Source organism: Cyclopterus lumpus, chromosome 1 (assembly GCF_009769545.1).
Source record: "Cyclopterus lumpus isolate fCycLum1 chromosome 1, fCycLum1.pri, whole genome shotgun sequence".
In the NCBI taxonomy this organism is placed as follows: domain Eukaryota; kingdom Metazoa; phylum Chordata; class Actinopteri; order Perciformes; family Cyclopteridae; genus Cyclopterus; species Cyclopterus lumpus.
Window position 1 is genome coordinate 21,433,758 of NC_046966.1, and position 16,229 is coordinate 21,449,986.

General features: G+C 40.0%; 1 protein-coding gene and 2 long non-coding RNA genes across 3 annotated transcripts; all 3 read right to left on the minus strand.

The window, feature by feature from the left end:
• Positions 1–284: 284 nt before the first annotated feature.
• LOC117736483 lies at positions 285–1,604 on the minus strand. Its single transcript, XR_004609972.1, has 3 exons — positions 1,520–1,604; positions 874–1,017; positions 285–797 (listed from the first exon to the last, which is right to left on the minus strand). It is a non-coding gene; the product is annotated as an uncharacterized LOC117736483 (long non-coding RNA).
• A 2,774-nt stretch (positions 1,605–4,378) lies between these two features.
• LOC117732124 (perforin-1-like) lies at positions 4,379–7,188 on the minus strand. Its single transcript, XM_034534879.1, has 6 exons — positions 6,922–7,188; positions 6,710–6,789; positions 6,107–6,152; positions 5,707–5,840; positions 5,490–5,628; positions 4,379–4,894 (listed from the first exon to the last, which is right to left on the minus strand). Exons 1-6 carry the CDS (start codon positions 7,186–7,188, stop codon positions 4,379–4,381), a joined length of 1,182 nt encoding a protein of 393 aa, XP_034390770.1.
• Positions 7,189–13,303: 6,115 nt separating this feature from the next.
• LOC117736535 lies at positions 13,304–14,623 on the minus strand. Its single transcript, XR_004609973.1, has 3 exons — positions 14,539–14,623; positions 13,893–14,036; positions 13,304–13,816 (listed from the first exon to the last, which is right to left on the minus strand). It is a non-coding gene; the product is annotated as an uncharacterized LOC117736535 (long non-coding RNA).
• Positions 14,624–16,229: the final 1,606 nt, after the last annotated feature.

The window sequence follows — 16,229 nt, forward strand, 5'->3', positions numbered from 1 at the left end:
AAGGGGATGACGGACACATGAGGTAAGGAGACTTGGGGGAACAGAGGTAAACACAATGGTCAGACAGGGATCCTGACAATCCCATGTAGCCGGAACACCTGGTTGACCATAATGTCCGGCGTCTCCCGAGCAGAGGAAAGCTTGGCCAGCGATCTACCACCGTGACGATGACCATGTTCCCTTGCGAGGGTGGCAGGCCTGTGACGAAGTCCAAGGCGATGTGAGACCAGGGACGATGTGGCCCCGGGAGTGGTTGCAGCAGGCCGGCAGACGATGTGACGACTTGTTGCGTGAACAGATGGAGCAGGCCAGGACAAATGCTCTGGTGTCTGCCTCCAGCGACTTTCACCAAAAAGTCCGCCGGAGCATGTCGGTGGTACGCATGACGCCCGGGTGACAGGAGAACCGGGAGTTATGAAACCATTGGAGCACTTGGGAGCGTGCAGGCGGAGGAACAAAGGTGGGGTGAGAGAGGCTGCCACACAGGTTGCCACATATGGTGCCAGGAAAGGAGAAGTGACGTTTGGGAAGAACTGGCGAGAGAGGGTGTCGGGTTTTGTATGAAGCTGCGGTAGAAGTTCGCAAACCCCAAGAACTGCTGGAGCTGTTTCCTAGAGGAGGGGGTCGACCACTCCGTTCCCTTCTCCGGATCAGCCCTCACCTGACCCGTCTCGATGATGAACCTCAGGAACCGAACAGAGGTTACGTGGAACTCACATTTCTCTGCCTTCACAAACAGTTGTTCTCCAGTAGGCGCTGGAGAACCATCCGGACATGACGCTGGTGTTCCAGAAGGTCTGCGGAATAGATGAGAATGTCATCTAAATATACACATACAAAACGATTCAAGAAATCGCAGAGTACGTCATTTACCAACGCCTGGAACACAGCAGGGGCGTTAGTGAGTCCAAACGGCATAACTAAATAATGGAAGTGGCCGAGGGGGGTGTTGAACCCCGTCTTCCACTCGTCCCCCGTCTGGATCCGCACCAGGTGGTACGCATTGCGGAGGTCGAGCTTTGTGAAGAACAACAAAAAAAGAACCCAGTTCAGTGGTGACGAGGATGGGCGAATGAATCCAGCTTTCAAGGACTGCGAGATGTACTCCTCCATGGAGACCTTCTCTGGTCTGGACAGGTTATATAACCGACTGGAAGGGTCAACAGGGATCCTGACAATCTTTTCGTAACATTCGACCTCATCGTAAATTATGGCATATGAGGACGATACATCAGCACCGACCGGAGCCCGTTTGTCGGAGAATGCTTTTATTCATGAGCCTTATTGCCGAACATAAATTTAAGATTCCAGAAATATCCAGAAATGACCGTAAGAGCTATAGAACAAATAAAACAGAAACAAGCTCTTACGAGTGTACACATTAATTAGATGACATTCATATATACATGTGGACATTAATCACAACATTTTCTCTTTCATAAAGGGCACATATAGCTAAAATCTTATTAAAATAAAGTCACTAAACATGTAGTCAAAGCCTAAATAAAACACAAAGTACCTTGTTCCCGTTCCAGCTAGGTGCTTAGCAGTTCATAGAGTGAATTATGTGAGTGAATACACATGAACACCTTCTTCTTCAGTACACTGTCAACTAACAGACTTTTTGCAATGTCATGTTACGATAGTTAATCTATTTCCGGTCTCGCCGGAAGAACTTCAAAATAAAAGGACCCAACACATACAAAGGCACTTACAAAATGAAGTCTTGCGGGAAATAGTCACCATATTAACAGAACGTTTTCTGAGTCATTTACACATACCAATAAGATACATGAAAAGGTATTTGATATGTAGGCATTTTGGACAACACATTCACACATTATTTCATGCTTCGGCTCTTGTTTTTCAGGGATGCTATATGTTCTACAAACCCAGATGTCACTGTATGTTTCAAATCCAATAATCCAAAAGCTTTTTTTGGCAGGAAGCCAGTTCAGTCTTGTTTTAATGCTATTTTCTATAGCATTAGTGCTCTATAATAAAAGTGTACTGTTATTATAATAATAGTAGTATACTTTGCATGCAGGGAAGAAAGGTAGTCAATAAAATGGCATTCAATTATGTAGTTTTTCTAACAAATGAAAGCAGCAGAACAAGCTGAAGACACAACATTAAATAGTGCTCAATATAAAATTCAGAACATATATATATATATATTGCCCCCACAAGGCTCTCAACATGACAACCTTGTGAGAACCACATATCTCTAAAAAGTTAAAAAAAAACAGCTTTCAGCTTTCGACAATGCATTTTCCAGATGGGAGAATTTTATCAACACATACATTTCAATTCAATTCAGTTCATTTTGTATAGCCCAATATCACAAATTACAAATTTGCCTCAGAGGGCTTTACAATCTGTACACATACAACATCCCTGTCTCCGGACCTCACATCGGATCAGGAAAAACTCCCCAAAAATAACCTTTCACACGGAAAAAAGGGAAGAAACCTTCAGGAGAGCAACAGAGGAGGATCCCTCTCCCCGGATGGACAGATGCAATAGATGTCATGTGTACAGAATGAACAGCATTACAAAGTTACATAAACACATTACATGAATATGACAATGTATGACTGGACCTCCAATCCATGAAACAGAAAAGGAACATAAAGGAACTCTTTATCCGTCAGTTCATCACAAACATTCTAAATCAACTCATCTGGAGTTACGAGGTTTTCACTGGACTGGAAGGGGATAAACTTTAATCATTTGGGTATTTTTTATCCCTTCTTTTCATTCTATTTTATTCTATAGACTATTTATAAACATTTCATTAGTCTTCCAAAAATGTATTTGTTGTTGTGTTTTTTGCTTTGTGAGACACTTTGGGCTGCATGACTTGTATAAAACAGATATTTTAAACAAAAAGATTTAAGAAGATCTAAGTAACTGGTCAACTTAATTGCGAGAATTGATATTATAAAGATGTCCATTTTACCTAGATTAGTGTTGCATAGTTGTTTTGATTGTTGTTGTTTTTCTAATAATTTTAACAAATTTACTTGCTTAAACATTTACTTTAATTTTAATTGTCCTTATGGCCAGATGCAAGCTTAATTTCTTTGACCCTTTCTTACTTTGAAAGGATTTATTTCTTGTCAAACTGTAAAAATACCTACATAAAATACTACGTATCAAAAAAAGTACTTAAAGACAGAACATAGGTTTTCATTGCTTTTATTTGCTTTAGAAGGGACAGACAATTTTTATGTTACAGCAGACATTTTAAAAGATTTAAACCGTAACCGTAAAAACCAACCACTGAATCCAATTTATAAAAGTGCTCATCAGTAATAGTAGTTGATAAAAACAGGTGCAAAACAGAAGCCTATTTTTTTCAACCACGATCTAATTGCTGCAGTAAAAATACCTTTAGCTTTAACCCTACTGGCACAAACAACATTGATTTCAAATGTTTTCTAAAAAAACCCTATATTGTGTTCAATGACAACTTGAAGAAAGTAATTAACAGATGTGATATCACCATGAAAGGAAAGCCAGCGACACGCCCATTCACATATTCCTCAATAAATAATTGGTTTGTTGTACTGGTTGCACTGGTCTCCAGTGTAGTACTGGTCGCAGGTCAGAGTGTACTTGTACTCGACGTTCCCTTTCAGACTAGAACACTTCTGAGTGTGTGATCCCCGGAGCACATTGAACGGACATGACACCAGAAGCACATCCTGTCTATAGTCCTTGTGCCAGACCTGGAGCGTCAAACTCTGGTGTGTCTCCACCTTCAAAGAGATTTAAAAAAACAATTGTAATCAGAATAATGTAAAATAACAAACAAACGTGTTATGAAAGTGGATTTATAATAACTGGTCACGTAGAAGCTACAATTGATATGCAGTACAGTTCTGCATTACTGTATATTCAAATTATACACAGTACAGTAATTTAACATGTACAGTACTGTTATTTGAAACAGCTGTATGGCATTTTTAAACAGTCAATCAAATTCAGTAGATAGCGAAGCTTTCCATTATATTCATAAGATAAATAATCAAATGTAAATTGCGTGGTAATCTGCATGAGAAAAACATAAAAAGAGTTGGCATCCCCTAAGATGTTTCCACTGCATTTCTGCAAAGTGCTCGTCGAAGGGTAATCGCTCCTATTGTCCTCCCTTCATACAAGAAAAACAAACAAAACAAGAGGAAGAAGATTTACTGACCTTTCCCACAATGAATTTAGAATTCCAGACTGGTTCGTTGGAACTGACCTCATGAGTTCTATGAACATCATTTTTGTATTTCAAGACAGCATACCTGAATAAAAAGACAGAAAAGTATTTAGTTTAAATGCGTCTTTGACGAGTCGTGATCACAGTGCCCACTATGTCGACCCCTCAACCCTGTTCCCCTTTCTCTACGTACGTTTGAGTATTTCCATGTGCAACTCCGCTTAGCCCCCAGCCTCGGATGATGGTCACCACCAGCTGTCCCCACCAGACCTTTTGACTACAGCACTTTGAGGGAATCAGGATCTGGCTTCCATAACCTGCTTGGATCGAGGGCCTGATGGCGTTTTCACTCAGGTAATCTTGAATAGCAGCCTTCAGGGCTATCTTTCGTTTATAGTCCGGCACCAGTTCGTGCAGTGATCTCAGGGAATACTTCACAACATCAGGGTGATATGTGAGGGTCTTCAGCCAATTGATGTAGCCCTGAGAGTCTTCACGGATGAGAGAAAACTCCCCCGACCAACCATTTCCTCCTACCACCTGTGTGTAGTGGTTCTGGAGACCGTGGTAGTACGTGGTGGAGACGTCCTGATTGTATAGGATATTGTTGCAAGTCTTGATGTGAGCTACAGCAGTATGACCAAGGCCAACAGAGATTCCCAGCTTCAAGCAGGAGTGCACCTAGAAGACAGGAGAGAAATAAGATGAGATTAGTGGTGCAGTAGGTCATTATATGACTCTTTAAAGAACAGTGCGTCGCATTTGGGGGGATCTCGTGGCAGGAATGGATATATGGTCTAATTAATCGTTAATAGCTGGGAGCGATTCTTCTTCACAGAGCCGCCGGCCATGTTTCTGCATTTCCTTTTTTATAATAATGGATCAACCAATCACTGCTTTTTAAAAGAATGAGTCACAGCTAGTAACTACCCTACCACACCTTTTCACTGAGGTCAAAGTTTCTATCCTTTAGGTAGGGTCTCTCTGAGAGTAATCTCAGAATGACCCCTGGTCTGGTATATAAAGGGGCTCATTAGGGAGAAAACTGGTGTTGTGTTTTTTATTTAAAATAAACATGTGTGTGTCATGTGTACCTGCTTTGAGGAGAGCCCTTTCAGTGAGGACGAACAGATACATGCGGCCCTGACTCGATTCAGTTGCCCCCCAAGTTCAACCTGAAATGAAGTACAATGTTATTGAGACAAGAACATTTGATTATTCCTATGAGCTGAGAAAATAAAGGTGGTGAGTGGAGAGAGTGTGCGTGTGTCTTAACCTGGCGCGTATAATGTGTGCCATAGGTATTGATGAGATTTCTGTAATGGGTTTTGGTGGAGCTGCTGTAGGAATAGGGAAGACTCTCGAAAGCCTTGTAGAATTCATGGCTGATGCGCGGGTTGTCCGACAAACGGTAGCTAAAACACAAAAAGACCGACTGTTAAATTAAACAGAATGAAAACTTAGTTGAAAAACCGCAGGCAATGTCACCCTACCTGTAATGGCTACAGGTGACTCTGTGACTGCTGAAGTAGCGGTAGTCCTCTTGGTACTTGGCTGTAGCAAACTTATACAGATCGGACCGTGATCCCACATAGTTCAGGTCGTACTGTAGGGAATTCAAGCCATTCTGTAAAAAGACATAATTATTATGAGCCTCATGCCTTGAAGCAACAAGCGGCTATAATAGGTTCAACAATCACATTGAAACAAATGCTCATAATTATGCATCCTTTTTAAGTCGCAAAGTGGTCAAGGTCTATCTATAAAATATGTCAATTAAGAACAACGTTTTTATTGGGTCGAAACGTGTCTACACATCTGCGGTCACAGTTACAATAATAATATTGCTAAATATATGTTTCTCTTCAACATTATCTGTGATATGTTTCCTACCTGCCAACCATTACTGCCTTCGTTGGAGTAGTACCTGATCAGGGAGCTGCGGACACAAGTTACAGGAAATAAATGTGAAAATCCCTCTAGTTGCAAAAGGACATAAAATGCAGAGCTGGTTTTTCCAACTAACAGGTACACCAGGATTGTGTCCCTACAGTTGTAGGGATTTAAATCATTTGCATTTGATTTAAATCACCACACACACCCTCTTGTCACTAAAAGTTGCTGATTGATTGATGGATGGATGTCGTAATATTACTGGTTGAAATTAATTTGAACTAGCTTACGCAAGCACATTTTTCAAAACAAGGCCATTTTTTTAGCATATTTTGATAAATATCTGCAGAATATTGCTGGGAATGTAATTAAAAAGTTAGAGGCATTTTTCAATTTCATCTCAACTTTCAATTCTTTTCCAGAGACAAAATGTTTTCAACTAACTAGCTAACGTAATTATTAGCGACAGTTGTCATTTCAGCAAGCAAAAGTAAAAGTGATAACCCTTCTTCTGCATATGAGTTCAGAAAGGAGTTGAAACTGTTGGGTTCCCAACAGGGAATGCATTTCTACGTATGCTTATGATGATGCACCACAGAATACCTGACAGAGTTGTGTTCAGTGTGGTCATATTGCACATTACAGTGGCTGAATGCACGCCACTCCCCTGCAGAGACGGGAACCTGGAAATAAAATAGATCAGAGTAATTAAATAGTCCAAAGACCGTTCTAGTGTGAACAGGTGAGAAGACAATGGTTAACAAGTTTATTAGTGCAGTGGAGGTTTTTTATTTGTGCTTTTCTGATTTAATTACTTTCTGCAGAACGTTGCCATGATGAGGGTTCTTGTACAGATTGCAGGAGCCACTTGGGTTCAGGTACGTCGTCACGTCGATCACGTGGGCTCTTCGCTTCAGGGTGACCGCATCGTAGCCCTGCCCCACCAGGTTGTGGCCCGGCACAAAAGAAGCTTGATGGCACTGGTCGTTGGTCCAAGTCCCAAAGGAGAGAACAGGGGAGTGGTGCACCAGAAAGAGCAGGACACTCAGGCCGAGGAGGGGTGGGTTTGAAAAGGAGAGCATGGCTGGAGTCCAAGACAGGCTGAAATATGTCAGAGAGAAACAAAGAGGAAAAGGACATCAGTGAGTCGTTTCATCTGTAAAGTAGTTATCAAGTTATTAAGCTATGAACTGCACATCTAGACTTGGTGATGCTTTCAAATTCAAAGTGATTCAGTCACAGCTATTCTATATTTTAAAATTGCCAACACCACTGCAATTTGCAAAACAACCTAAAAAAGTGTAATATGACTAACAAAGCTGCACTATTTTTAGGGTATTTGAGTCTATGACGAAATAAAACTCAGCTGTCAAAAGCAGTGGAGGAAAACAAATACAAAATAAAGAATAAATGCCACAAATGTTTTTTGTCATCCTGGCCCTGTTAAATATCAACACCTTTCCCTCTGAAATAATAAAAGCACAATGTTATTACCTCTGCAGGTCTGAAGAGGTGAGGAGAACGTCTCAGGAGGTGGTGAGACAGTCAAGTGTCAAACAAGGACTGAATTTGTGCTTTTATTCGTTCCTGACAATACAGATAATGAGAATGATTATTGAACAAACAACAGGACAAACCTCATAGCTGCAAAAAATACGCCTTCCAACAAACCTTTGGATTTGTTCTGACAAACTTGATCAACAACATTTTCTATAATTACCAGGAACATTAGAATTATATCGTTTACCTCCACCTGTGCTGAACATTAATGCTGGCAAAATCTTCCTCAGTGAGACTTTCTTGTTAATATAGTTTCCATCATCAGAACCCGAGTCACATCTGCCTCATTATACCTTGAATAGGTAGCACTTAAATGCCGTAGTAGCACTTAAATGTCCCTTACCGATAGCACTTTAGTAGCACTTAAATGGCACTTACGGATAGTACTTTGTAGTTTAACTTTATTGAAGAAATTGTACTTGCTTGATTCTTGTTGTTCTGAGTTTGGACTCACGGTTTTATGCACTTATTGTAAGTCGCTTTGGATAAAAGCGTCAGCTAAATGACATGTAATCTGGCAGTGTTAGTGTTTTTAATGTAAGACGTTTTACAGGTCTCCCCCATTTTAGAGGCTAATATCAAGCAAACTCACAGTGCACTCTGAAAGGATAAGAATGAGTTTGATTGAGCTCAAATGCTGAACAACTCTTTTCTTATTTGAGTGTTGTTGAAACCTTTCTGCTGCCTTTGATACAGCTGATCATGGCTTATCAGTCCACTGCATGGGTCCGACAGCAACCAAAAGAAAAGTGATAATTCCCCCCAAATCCTATTTGAAATAATATTCGATATAATTTAAGAAAAAAGCAGTTGCAAATACTAGATCGGAGTTCCAGGTTCAGGTTATTTACTAGAGAACACTTTCCAGCATATTTCTGGTATGACAGACATGATTGTGCCACACACTAATGTCTCTCTCTGTGGAAGGACTTATCTATGAAATCATCTCTTTCGTGCTTATTCAAAATATTCTCATACATACCGTCTATAAATTAATAGGAGCTAACTGTTTAATTCTGTTCTCAATAATCCCCAAAAACAAGAGACTTACAAAATTATATTTTTATTGATGCAGGAAAAACTCTCTTTAAAAAGCGGCATAGCTGATTGTTAAAACCGGGAAGCTTTAATCTGTGCCATCTTTATCTTTACATATCCTAAGGGTGAGGAAACATGCACTTTTGTGCCAACAAATGATTGTATCTTATTAGATACCTGCAAAAGATAACACATTTAAATCAATACCAAATGCAGAGAACTCAGAATTGTGACGACAGTCACAGGCACTCATGTTTTTATATAAAGGCATTGCCAGGGTTAATAAATGCTTGAAGTCTCACATGAATAATCTGCGATACTTGATGTTCAGTGCGATCAAAGTATTCAAACATGTCCATTGGCAAAAAATGATCTTGCAACAAATTGATCCCATTAAACTAATGCGATTCAGCCCAGAAGCTTTGTTTATTGGAGGTGTGGGTCATTAAAATGAATCAGGTCAGGTTGGACTGTGTGTGTGAGGACACAAGAGGAAAGTGTACTGTGTGGCTTCTTCCTGTCAACCAGTACGTAGGATGATGTGGACCCCAGAGTCAGTAAAAACAGGGCCGCTCATGTCTCCAACTTTGAGAGCAAAGGAGGCGTCTTCAAAAGGCTTCTGCATTTGACATAAAACATAAAAACATATCTATTATGTTGTAGTAACACATATTTTATCCACATTCAAATACAAATTCACACATGAACCGGTTGTACATCATCATCTAAGACCTCTGTCCATAAAGACCTGCGTTTACTTACAATGATTACACACAATGATGTCTTTATTAAAGTACATACCATTTAATTTTCAGCATGTGACACGGTGAAGGGAAATAAGAGCAACATTGACAGAAATTACATTAAAGTCAAACAAACATTTAACATCGATCTAAAATTAATAAAACTAACTAGAAACTCAGAGTCGCGATTGGATGCCTCCGTCAATGTCATGTTGCAGTTTAAGTCCATGTCTTTCCAAAAATTCATGAATATTATGTTGAAGAATCTGATCAGTTCAACCAGACAACAAGTATATGTTTGAAGGAACTACCTCGAGGCGTTTGTTTCTAAGATATCACGTTCACGAGAAAGGACCGGCCCTTCTGGTGGTTTCATTTACGCTGAACAAAGGGTGTCAGAATCATGAACTGGTCTTTGCCACACAATATATTTGCAAACTCATTCGTATTAATATCTATATTATGTTCGTCGCCAAGAAGAGTGAAAAATACAGCCTTTAATTAGCTGAAGAGTCAGAAACACTCCGTGAATCGTAACTTGCCTAAAGAGAGCTGGCAATAGTCACGGTAAGCAATATGAAAGGAAATAAGAAAGCCTTATATTTGTATTTTGTTTGGTCTCAGCATTGATATTGTTGACCCTTTTGTGCTTTGTAGATAGGAAAATGCCACCAAAAAAGAAAAGAGATATATGAGTTTTTTCACCACCCAGAGGTTAAATAGCTATCAAGAAGCCCAGGTCGTTGTTAGTTAACGTTAGCTAGTGACGTTAGTAGGCTAACTACCCACACAGTGCAAACCTGCCTTATTTTGAAATGCATTCAGGAAACTCAGAAAATCCAGTGCAGATGTAGTGCAGGTTGAGGAAGCAGCAGCTGGACCTTCAGGGCTTCAGGTGAAGTCTTACATTGATTCTGTGTTGAGGTGTGTTATCATGGCTGTAAACATTGTCTACCTGTTTTAAGTGAATTATTATGTTAAAACATGCATGTGCAGACTAGGCTAAGCTCTCTTTGTTCTTTAGGGAACAGTAAGTTTGAGCGCCAGTGACCGTCAAGGAAGTGAGTGAAGCAGTATCATGGACATAGGGAGTGAACCATATAGGGAGTGAACCATACCAGCCTGACCTTAAATCCATCGAAGTACAGCAACTTCAGCACAAGAAGTTACGGTTTCAGGCAAAGTGGTATAGTCAGTATCTGTGGCTGCATTATAGCCCTACCTTGAAAAAGGTACTTTGTTTTGAGTGTGTCAAAGCATACACCATCAAAAAGACCACTTTGGAAAGAAAGAATGACCCAGCCTTCTGCTTAAATGGTTTCAGTAATTGGAAAAATGCCATTAAAAGCTTTAATCGCCATCAAGCGAGTAAAGCACACCATCATGCTGTAACAACAAATGCATTGGAGAAAACGCCAGTTCACACCCAACTACTAAGTGCAATGGATAAAACACAGCTGGAGGCAAGGCACTGTCTAATTAAAATGATGGGATGCATGAGGTATCTTGCTAGACAGGAGCTTACCTATAGAGGACATAAGAGAGGAGGGTAATTTGTACCACCTTGTTAAATTCATGGCAACAGAAGACCCTCTTCTGACCTCTTGGTTTTATTACTGTTATTATGTTTAAATCGGTTCTAAGTTACACAAATGTTAATACATTTTAATAAAGTTTGCCTGTTCAACATAATATCAACAACGTTTTTTTTAATATGGCGGGGGGGGGGGGCCTTGTTGGGCACATACAAACACCGTTGAATGCCGGTGCTGGACCGATAGAAGCAGCAATGACAACATATACAGAGGTCCACACACTGGAGATCCCTTACGAGCAATTTCTGGAAAGTAAGTACATGTTTTTTTTGTCTTACTTAAGTTTGTAAAGTCAGGAAGTCATAAAGACTTCTTCTATAACTGATTGGGTCAGGAGTTAAGAAGCTTTAAATCCCTCAAACGTCACACATTTACCAGTCGGTACAAACTGACGCTGTTCAGCAACATTTTGTTTAAACCCACCAAACTTTAGTTGATGGTCTAATTCAACAGACAAATTTACTTTTTCCTTGCAAACCAAACTTTGTTGTGCTATTGTTTTCTAAATATATGAGAAAGCACCATTACAAGCGTTGCTGGTTCAATTTTTTTTTACCTCAGCTCTACTGTATGACAATAATGCAAAAAAAGACTGCATGTATGATCTAGATCTAATCCAGTATTTACCTTTGCTCAGAACATTGCAAATAATCTGCAGACTAATCGATAATAAAAATAATCATTAGTTGCAGCCCAAGTTAAGGACATCTTTCACAATTTTCTGACAGTTTATATACCAATCAAAAAAAGAGACCTATCAAAAACAACAAACTGAGGGAATAATGAAAATAAATGTTAGACGCGATGTTATTAATAATGCAAAATACAAAATCATGTAGTGTATTAATAAATCACTTTGCTGCATGTCCTCCTCTCTCTGTCCTTTTCTTTCTATCTTTGGCTGTTCTATGATAAAACCAGAGAAATTAATATTGGAAGTGATTGAAATCTAAAAATAAATAAATACTGCGAACGTTAACTACAAGTAACCGCATTATTTTATCTGATTCTGTTCTTGTACAAATAAGATAAGCTCGTGTTCATGTTTGGCACACTTGTACTTTGTTTAATACGTTATGGCTTGGAGTTGAGTTCAAAGAAAAGAATTTAAAATTGTAATATTGGTTAAAAATAAATAGAGATAAAATCACAATTACACATTTATTTTAAAATAGTTCAGTCCTGGAAATGTGTGCGATCCAATGAAGAAGACAAATCCAACTAACAAACAAGTGACCTAATTTCACCAGGTCAGTTTGATTACTTTCTCTGTTCTTTGTTATAATCATGGGAGAGGTTATTCATACAGTTTCATAACATAAAATGTCATCAACAGGGTGGAAACAAAATGATAATAATAATGTTTAAGGAAGCATTTGCTGTTTTCTAATAGCAGGTTGAATAAGCTGGTTCTGCAACCTCATCATCCTCGACCATTTAAAAACATAATAGATTTGAACTTAAAGGACTGAGTAATAATAAACCTCCTTCGTCACCCATACACTCAGTTAAACACTGAAATGGCCGATATCCCTATTATTGGCACTCGATATAGTTCTGACTATTATCTCGTATCTTTCACGGGAGCACAAGGATATGACCCAATAGCACACCACAGGAGACAGACTCAGATAATGGTATTTATTTTTGCAAGGAAGTGTGGAGCCCAAGGTCCGACACAGAGGCAAGCAGATCACAACGTGAGTCCTGTGGCTCAACACCAGAGGCAGGCAGAACAAAACAGGTGCTACAGACGAGGAGAGAGCGTTAGCGAACAAATACAAACAGCGGAGAATCTCACAGAGCGGGGCAGAAGACGTAACAGACTGACAACCCAGGCCTTCAGGACCAGGGTTGATATAGAGCTGGTGACAAGTCAAACAGGCCGCAGCTGTGCACCGCTCGGGGGTGTGCCCATGGGCAGCGTCTGGAGGTAGGACCAAGAACACACACAACAAGCACATGGCATAAACAAACAAGGGGATGACGGACACATGAGGTAAGGAGACTTGGGGGAACAGAGGTAAACACAATGGTCAGACAGGGATCCTGACAATCCCATGTAGCCGGAACACCTGGTTGACCATAATGTCCGGCGTCTCCCGAGCAGAGGAAAGCTTGGCCAGCGATCTACCACCGTGACGATGACCATGTTCCCTTGCGAGGGTGGCAGGCCTGTGACGAAGTCCAAGGCGATGTGAGACCAGGGACGATGTGGCCCCGGGAGTGGTTGCAGCAGGCCGGCAGACGATGTGACGACTTGTTGCGTGAACAGATGGAGCAGGCCAGGACAAATGCTCTGGTGTCTGCCTCCAGCGACTTTCACCAAAAAGTCCGCCGGAGCATGTCGGTGGTACGCATGACGCCCGGGTGACAGGAGAACCGGGAGTTATGAAACCATTGGAGCACTTGGGAGCGTGCAGGCGGAGGAACAAAGGTGGGGTGAGAGAGGCTGCCACACAGGTTGCCACATATGGTGCCAGGAAAGGAGAAGTGACGTTTGGGAAGAACTGGCGAGAGAGGGTGTCGGGTTTTGTATGAAGCTGCGGTAGAAGTTCGCAAACCCCAAGAACTGCTGGAGCTGTTTCCTAGAGGAGGGGGTCGACCACTCCGTTCCCTTCTCCGGATCAGCCCTCACCTGACCCGTCTCGATGATGAACCTCAGGAACCGAACAGAGGTTACGTGGAACTCACATTTCTCTGCCTTCACAAACAGTTGTTCTCCAGTAGGCGCTGGAGAACCATCCGGACATGACGCTGGTGTTCCAGAAGGTCTGCGGAATAGATGAGAATGTCATCTAAATATACACATACAAAACGATTCAAGAAATCGCAGAGTACGTCATTTACCAACGCCTGGAACACAGCAGGGGCGTTAGTGAGTCCAAACGGCATAACTAAATAATGGAAGTGGCCGAGGGGGGTGTTGAACCCCGTCTTCCACTCGTCCCCCGTCTGGATCCGCACCAGGTGGTACGCATTGCGGAGGTCGAGCTTTGTGAAGAACAACAAAAAAAGAACCCAGTTCAGTGGTGACGAGGATGGGCGAATGAATCCAGCTTTCAAGGACTGCGAGATGTACTCCTCCATGGAGACCTTCTCTGGTCTGGACAGGTTATATAACCGACTGGAAGGGTCAACAGGGATCCTGACAATCTTTTCGTAACATTCGACCTCATCGTAAATTATGGCATATGAGGACGATACATCAGCACCGACCGGAGCCCGTTTGTCGGAGAATGCCTTTATTCATGAGCCTTATTGCCGAACATAAATTTAAGATTCCAGAAATATCCAGAAATGACCGTAAGAGCTATAGAACAAATAAAACAGAAACAAGCTCTTACGAGTGTACACATTAATTAGATGACATTCATATATACATGTGGACATTAATCACAACATTTTCTCTTTCATAAAGGGCACATATAGCTAAAATCTTATTAAAATAAAGTCACTAAACATGTAGTCAAAGCCTAAATAAAACACAAAGTACCTTGTTCCCGTTCCAGCTAGGTGCTTAGCAGTTCATAGAGTGAATTATGTGAGTGAATACACATGAACACCTTCTTCTTCAGTACACTGTCAACTAACAGACTTTTTGCAATGTCATGTTACGATAGTTAATCTATTTCCGGTCTTGCCGGAAGAACTTCAAAATAAAAGGACCCAACACATACAAAGGCACTTACAAAATGAAGTCTTGCGGGAAATAGTCACCATATTAACAGAACGTTTTCTGAGTCATTTACACATACCAATAAGATACATGAAAAGGTATTTGATATGTAGGCATTTTGGACAACACATTCACACATTATTTCATGCTTCGGCTCTTGTTTTTCAGGGATGCTATATGTTCTACAAACCCAGATGTCACTGTATGTTTCAAATCCAATAATCCAAAAGCTTTTTTTGGCAGGAAGCCAGTTCAGTCTTGTTTTAATGCTATTTTCTATAGCATTAGTGCTCTATAATAAAAGTGTACTGTTATTATAATAATAGTAGTATACTTTGCATGCAGGGAAGAAAGGTAGTCAATAAAATGGCATTCAATTATGTAGTTTTTCTAACAAATGAAAGCAGCAGAACAAGCTGAAGACACAACATTAAATAGTGCTCAATATAAAATTCAGAACATATATATATATATATATATTGCCCCCACAAGGCTCTCAACATGACAACCTTGTGAGAACCACATATCTCTAAAAAGTTAAAAAAAAACAGCTTTCAGCTTTCGACAATGCATTTTCCAGATGGGAGAATTTTATCAACACATACATTTCAATTCAATTCAGTTCATTTTGTATAGCCCAATATCACAAATTACAAATTTGCCTCAGAGGGCTTTACAATCTGTACACATACAACATCCCTGTCTCCGGACCTCACATCGGATCAGGAAAAACTCCCCAAAAATAACCTTTCACACGGAAAAAAGGGAAGAAACCTTCAGGAGAGCAACAGAGGAGGATCCCTCTCCCCGGATGGACAGATGCAATAGATGTCATGTGTACAGAATGAACAGCATTACAAAGTTACATAAACACATTACATGAATATGACAATGTATGACTGGACCTCCAATCCATGAAACAGAAAAGGAACATAAAGGAACTCTTTATCCGTCAGTTCATCACAAACATTCTAAATCAACTCATCTGGAGTTACGAGGTTTTCACTGGACTGGAAGGGGATAAACTTTAATCATTTGGGTATTTTTTATCCCTTCTTTTCATTCTATTTTATTCTATAGACTATTTATAAACATTTCATTAGTCTTCCAAAAATGTATTTGTTGTTGTGTTTTTTGCTTTGTGAGACACTTTGGGCTGCATGACTTGTATAAAACAGATATTTTAAACAAAAAGATTTAAGAAGATCTAAGTAACTGGTCAACTTAATTGCGAGAATTGATATTATAAAGATGTCCATTTTACCTAGATTAGTGTTGCATAGTTGTTTTGATTGTTGTTGTTTTTCTAATAATTTTAACAAATTTACTTGCTTAAACATTTACTTTAATTTTAATTGTCCTTATGGCCAGATGCAAGCTTAATTTCTTTGACCCTTTCTTACTTTGAAAGGATTTATTTCTTGTCAAACTGTAAAAATACCTACATAAAATACTAGGTATCAAAAAAAGTACTTAAAGACAGAACATAGGTTTTCATTGCTTTTATT